The 7,029-nt window shown below is 30.7% G+C and overlaps 1 protein-coding gene across 1 annotated transcript; it reads left to right on the top strand.

The window, feature by feature from the left end:
• The first annotated feature begins 3,083 nt into the window (after positions 1 to 3,083).
• Positions 3,084 to 6,038, top strand: LOC118744542 (lactoylglutathione lyase). Its single transcript, XM_036477655.1, has 5 exons — positions 3,084 to 3,330; positions 3,577 to 3,713; positions 4,966 to 5,052; positions 5,302 to 5,415; positions 5,841 to 6,038. Exons 1-5 carry the CDS (start codon positions 3,094 to 3,096, stop codon positions 5,959 to 5,961), a joined length of 696 nt encoding a protein of 231 aa, XP_036333548.1. The 5' UTR covers positions 3,084 to 3,093; the 3' UTR covers positions 5,962 to 6,038.
• Positions 6,039 to 7,029: the final 991 nt, after the last annotated feature.

The following is a 7,029-nucleotide window of genomic DNA, read 5'->3' as shown; positions in this document are numbered from 1 at the left end:
TATTTGTCCAACAATCAACTGAGCTTAAGCTTTTGTAAAGAGAGCTACACTTATCACAAACCGTCGATATAAAAAAATACACCGTCTTAAGCTACGCATGTATGTAGGCATATGAATTTGTTAATAAAGGCGTTTTGAGTCAATTGATTTTACTTTATAGTTATATTAATTGTATTACACTAATAAACGATTTTATAATGCCATCCATCTATTTAAGTGAAATCTTATTAATTGCAATTTGCACTGTCCATTAGTTGTCGTCCATTTTTTGACAACCGTTCCCGAAAGTTACGAAAATACGCATAATAAAATTCGCAATTTGTAAATAAAAATAATAATTCATATTTTTCAGTTTAAAATGCCCATTGAAGCCGAAAAAAATTGTTTAGTTATTCCAAGTAAATTTCACTAAACAATAATTTTTTTCGCCAGGAATTGTTACTAAAAACAAGGCGCATCTATACAAGGTGGTGTTACTAGAACAGCTGGTTTGATATTTTTGTCTCTAGTACACTAGTATAGCAGAATGTAACCCAAGATGAAATGGCGCAACTTTAGGATGTCAACAAAACGAAATGGCGAAAATGTTTGTCTATTTTCTTTTGTTTTGACATTCTGATGCACCAAAAAGGAATAACAAAATACACGGGATTTTTACGTATATGCGCTTGCGACCTTATGTGGATGCGGCTTGACTAATAACTAAATATGTAAAGTAAAAAAAAATTAGTAACTAATGCCGCTTTGTACTCTCAAATGACTTAATCATCAGACAGATGACTTGGTAACTAAAAGTAAAAGCAAGCACAAAAACGAATGACCATGTTTTATATAATTTACTAATGAAACAATTTTATTTTTTGATTATTTTTTTTTTTAAGATTCAATTTTTTTCTAGAAACACGAAATAGTCATTGGGCCAATAGGATTATTTATGGGGAACATGGAGCATTGTGTTTACAACTATGGATAGGCCCATCTCGAAAAACAAAAAAAAAATATTAGGCGTTAAGAAACATTTATTTCTAGTCATGTTATAAAAAATGTACATTATGCCGTATTTGCACTAGGCACTGAAATGACAAGAACTTTGTTCTATTTAAAAATTTTGTATAGACCTACGGATCAAAATGTATTTAACAAGTGTGATTGAGTTTGACATTGCTTTCATAAGAAATATACTATAATGTCAAACGAATTTTTTATTTTTTTCAATTCTGAATCGTTTTTCTTTTTTTTTTAGAATTTTTTATAATGCCCAAATATGTCAATAAATCGTTTGTAATTTAGTGCCCAGTGCAATGCCGGCATAACAAAGGCAATTACCAAAAACAAACGCAGGCTCTGAAAAACAGCATTCGTAAATGAATCGAATTTCGAAATAGAATTTCATTCGTTCATAAATGCAGCAAATCGTGAGCACTGCTGGGTTAATTATGAGCCGTTTATTTTAAAAGTGGCATAAGACATTTCCGCCTCTTGTGGATTAATTCTAATTGAATGCATCTGTAAATCGTTCTACCGTCATAAAACTATAAAAAAAAACGGTTTACCATTAGCTGATGAAGTTCAACGAATAACAGACGCGTTCAGCTACAGGTAAATGATCACCACAGTCAAACAGCCTGAAATTACTTATGGCACTTTCAAAATAAGCGGCGCATATAATCAAGTACATAAATAAAATGAAAAAAAAACTAAAACATTTAAAAAATTAACAAAATGCTTAGATGTAAGCAACAGTAACAACAAATATTTTTTAAGTTACAAACACCCCCCCTCAGATTAAATGCCTTTAACATTTATTAAAATTAAATTCATCTAATATTAAGACCAATGATACTAATAAGAAAACAATTAAGTAAGTGACATGTAATTTAAATACAAACATACTTACATAAATAAGAACAAAACAAAAATGAACATAAAATCAGAGAGTGATGTGTTTTATTTAATATTTGCTTATACTGTGTAACTTTAAGCTAATCGCCGCCGTTGGAATGCAAGGAAAGGTAGGTTATGTAACTAAACTATATTTAAATTCTTCCTTATGCCGAATTTCTACTAGGTATTGAAATGACTACAAATGGGTGCCATTTAAAAAATGCCATGTGGAAATGAACTTAATTACTATATCCATGCCATTTAATACCTAGTGGAAATGCAGCATTAACTCAATTTAAATTTTTTAGTCCCAAGTATAAAAAAATTTGTTTTACTATATTGAAAAAGGTTTAGTGCTAACATTTTTTTTAAATAAGAGCTTATTACCTAAATAAAAAAGTTTTTCAATTAAAATTTTTACTTTATTTTCACTGCGTTGGTTGGTAGCGGTAGCATTTACTTTGTGCCGGTACTAGAATTTATAAATATATTCAAAATCAAATTTAACCTTTCATTATAGATTTAATTTTTTAGATCATAAAGAATTCGAAGCATTACAGAGTAACCCCCCTGAGCGGGGACAAATATTTTTATATGGAGTAGGTAAAATAGTAATCAAAGAAATACCGTTCGCAAAAAAAACAAAATAGCTTACAATAATAAAAAAACAGCTTTGTTGATGGTGGAAATTAGCATTTTGTTTGGAAATGACTCACATACATATTTCATTTTACTTTACTTTTTGTTTTAATTATTTTATGGCCGGTTGCACCAATCAATTTTAAATTTATCAGCTTGTTAAAATTTAAAATTACACAATTTTGTTAGGAAAACTTGTAATTTTAAGTTTTAGCAGTCTGATAAGTTTTAAAATCGATTAGTAAAACCGGGCATAAGTCTTTTATTCTTTGACTTATAACCAGTTTCACGGACACGTTAAATCGTGAATTATATTTTTTATATCTAAAAGTAATTTGTCACTGAAATTGCTTTCGTGCAATTGGCTATTTATACGTACTAAATAAAAAAAAATACTTATCATTTATCTCATAGGTAATGATTTATAATTAAAATTTTACGTTATAAAATATCCCTTCAAAGTCTCACTCTATTAAGCCTCACAAGCACGCTACTAAATTTACTAATATGCTACTAGTAATCAACGCTAGGTGGCAGCGCTGTCCACACTTGCTAATCATCACATTGAAAATGAGTGTCAAATTTTTGCTGTCAAATTCCATTCGGCAATTGTGTGGAATTATTCCGTTCCATTGTGTTCGTTGCGCCATTGCCGGCCGCTTATTAAATCCAGCAATTAATCCATTGCCAACTACAATCAATTCCAGAACATTTGTAACAACACAGCCAGTAAAAATGGCCGAAGCAACTGGTTTGAGCAACGAGGAGGCGGCGGAATTATGCAAGCCCGCAGATGCTGCTACTAAGGTAAAGAAAATACTTGGGTACGCCCTGGCGCGATCGAGTGAATTCAGAGATGAGCGAAATATTTATATAGTACATACATATGTATGTATGTATGTACCAGTATGTACGCATGTTTCCTTATATGAACATTTGTTCATAAATAAGTATACATATACATATGTACAAATGTGTACATATGTATGTACTATGTTCACATGTTCAGCCACAAAATATGATATGTACATATGAATATTCTTAAACTTCTAGGACTTCCTCTTCCAACAAACAATGTATCGCATCAAAGATCCTCGAAAATCGCTACCTTTCTACACCGGTGTGCTGGGTATGTCATTACTGGTGAAGTTGGATTTTCCTGAAGCCAAATTTTCGCTTTATTTTATGGGGTAAGCGCACATACATACATACATACGTAAATATGTATGTAGATAATTTGGAGTGTTTTATTGGCACTCAGCAACATCTGATAAGGATATAAAATAGTCATTCAATGACAAATGCAAACATGCTTTCGGTTGTATATAATATGTATGTTCAATATATCGTGTGCTTATATTCAATGCTCTCTATATGCAATTTTTACGGAAATTAGTTTTTTATGGCAACCTTATATTTGGCATAAATTTCATGCATGGCATTTATTTCCTACCTAAAATACATACATTGTACTTTATTTTCATTCTTAAAATTCAAATATCAATCTACATACATACAGACACTGACGGCAAAAAGTATTTCCACCGAAAATTGTTCACAGTATATGCAAAAATATTAACTTTATTTTTTCGCTAATTTTTTATAAAAATTTGGTTAATACTACAACCAAAAACAAAAAACCACAGTTTCTAAACTTTTTGCCAAACTCAGGAAAATTCAATAAATTTTCATGCAAATTTTCAACTTTTTCATAAAATTTTTTCTGCAGTTTTGTAGCCAAATAAATTGCAAGTTAGAGGTAGCTTGGAGTTACCGTTAATTTTTCACGCATTTTTTCCCAAAAAAAAAAATCAAATCCAAAATACTTTCTATGGAAAAAATTCGAAACACCTTCAAAAAAAAAAAAAAATCCAAAATCACCACGATTTTGTAGCAACTTCAAACTTGCATTTTTTTATACAAAAATTTAATGGGCTAAAATTTTTCTTCCCAATGGTAGCAGTTATTTTAGGACCTAAACCAAATTCAATTCAAGCCGTAGTAAAATTTTATGCTTTACATTTTTGTGGAAAGTCTTAACCCTCTAGTTAACATTTTTTCAAAAATATCCGTTCTGGTAGTAGTTAATGGGGTAAAGTTTTGAATGAAAAAAATTGCTGCTAAATTCCACTATAGGTCTCCGAAGGCAAGAGTAATGAATGGTTGAGGCCACTTTACACGTTTAAAATTTAGATTTTTAATCAAGAAAAAGACAATTTGATCCATTGTATAAAATACTTGCGATGAGGTAGAGCAAAAACAAATAACGTTAATATTTAAGTCACATTTTGGTACTTCAAAATTATTGAGAGATTCATAAGTGCTGGTAAAACACTCTTTTCCTCTCCTGAAAAATGTTATTTTTACAGATTGAGGATACTGAATATACATAAGTAGTGTATATGTATCAATGTCTAGTTAACACTTCACTTTTATTTGCAGCTACGAAAATCCCGAAGATGTCCCAAAAGACCAATCAGAGCGTAAACGTTGGGCCTTGACCCGCAAAGCAACCATTGAATTGACACAGTAAGTGACCTATTAAAGGCTTGCGTTTGAATTGTATGTGTTTGGCGTACTGTATATGCAAAAGAAAACAAGACAAAAACCGTGTGTGATATTTATTTGAAAAGGAATTAATAAAATGCATTTTTTTTTTGTAATATCAATAATGAATATCTAACTTTAGTTAAAAAGATTGGGCCAAAGAAATTATCATACCAGCCCAGTTAAAATCAAATATTTGGTATTAAATATTTCAATATTTCTTATTTTCAGCAACTGGGGCACTGAGAACGATGAAAATCAGTCATATCACAATGGTAATTCGGATCCCCGCGGCTTTGGTCATATTGGTATATTGGTGCCTGATGTGTATGCGGCTTGTAAGCGGTGAGCATGGCTAATTTAGTTACTTTAATTTGTATTGAGCATGTAGTAAAAAATTTATCGAGATGTACCAATGAGACTTTTGCGAACTGAAATCCCTCTCACCAGGGCATTAGCCATATATGGATGTATGCACATTAGACTGATTCAAAAAAACCGAGTTTTCAAAATTTGTGTGCGATGCATCTTTGAAAGCATCAAGAAAAAACATGTTGCTGAAAATTTGAGAAAAATCGGTGGTAAAAAAAAAAAATAAATAAAAGCTTGCAAAAGTACCAGCAACTTCTCAAGATAAGTGGTCCAATGCTAACGACTAAACAATAACGAATTTTTTTGGTATTTCGTAACAAAAATGAGGAGCCAGTTTTCCGCTTATTTACGTCAAATTCGAAAATGTAATAATTTTAGTCTCTTACGTTTATTTCCAGTTTTGAGGAACATGGCGTGGAATTCGTTAAAAAGCCCGACGATGGACGTATGAAGGGCTTGGCTTTCATCAAAGATCCTGACGGTTATTGGATTGAGATTTTTAAAGCGAGCACTGTGTAAAATTAATTTATTACTTGGTCGAAAATTACGTTCTAAAGTTTGTATTTTTACAATGCTTGTAAAGCTTTTCCATTGAATTTAAAAGAATTTAAAATTTGTTATAAAATAAAAGATTTCTAAAAATTTCTAAAAAGTCATCACTGTTATGATACTTCAAGCTCCTTGAGAAAGTGTTAAAAAACATACATACAATTGTGGCCACGCAAACCTTAACACTGCTTTAAAAAAAGACTAATAAGTGACTTTTTTAAATTAATACAATTTTGTATATAGTTCACCAACTTTGTACTAACTCAACGCTATCAGACAAACTCAGGCGCGTCGCGTTTGTGTCGCATGTTAACCTGTGGAGTTAACGAAACAAATAATAGGCACATCTGAGTTAGGATAGATTGTCTGACAAAGAGTCATATCTAAAATTTTAGTTTCTTAACGGAGTGGTGGTTGTATTATATTTACATACATACAAGAAATTTGTTTGTCTCCCACGAAAATTTCCATAAAAAGGACTATGCTTAGCAAACGACATGTTGCAAGCAGAAATGATAAATGATTATTAATTTATGTAAGAACGCAATCTTTTACCACATGCTATTTGCTTTAATCAAACATATGAATTTTATTCATGAAAATTCTTGAATGAAATTAAACCGTCTATGGATAGTATGAATGCATATTTACTACTACTATTTACAATGTTGCTATCTAATAGTTTTGCCTTTTAAATCGTTCCTTTTTCATGTGTGCGCTTATGAGAGCATTTTAGATACGAATCTATATAATTGTTTGCAACAAGTTTCCATCCGTCTGTATGTACATAAATTAGACTCATATAAATGCGCAAACATTTATTCAGATATCTAAACATACACCTACTGGAAAAAGTTTTCGTACAGATTTTTTTTTACAATATTCATAAAATAAAATTATAAAAAAAATTCAAAAATTTGTTTATAAAAATATAGAACATTCTATATCATAAACCGTTTAAATATAAGTTTCAAATTTTGCAGAAAATTTTTTAAAATTGCCAAATTTTCATCGTGCCTCATTCGGCTCTTCAACTAG

This window comes from Rhagoletis pomonella, unplaced genomic scaffold (assembly GCF_013731165.1).
Source record: "Rhagoletis pomonella isolate Grant_MI unplaced genomic scaffold, Rhpom_1.0 Rhpom_scaffold_00008, whole genome shotgun sequence".
NCBI classification, from domain to species: Eukaryota; Metazoa; Arthropoda; class Insecta; order Diptera; family Tephritidae; genus Rhagoletis; species Rhagoletis pomonella.
This window is presented reverse-complemented; position numbering and strand designations above follow the sequence as displayed.

Bases quoted from the DNA above. Each gene is read 5' to 3' on its own strand.
- LOC118744542 (XM_036477655.1), top strand. From the start codon at position 3,094: ATGAGTGTCAAATTTTTGCTGTCAAATTCCATTCGGCAATTGTGTGGA. The intron at 3,714-4,965 runs GTAAGCGCACAT...TTTTATTTGCAG, and splicing joins TTTTCGCTTTATTTTATGGG to CTACGAAAATCCCGAAGATG. The intron at 5,053-5,301 runs GTAAGTGACCTA...TCTTATTTTCAG, and splicing joins GCAACCATTGAATTGACACA to CAACTGGGGCACTGAGAACG.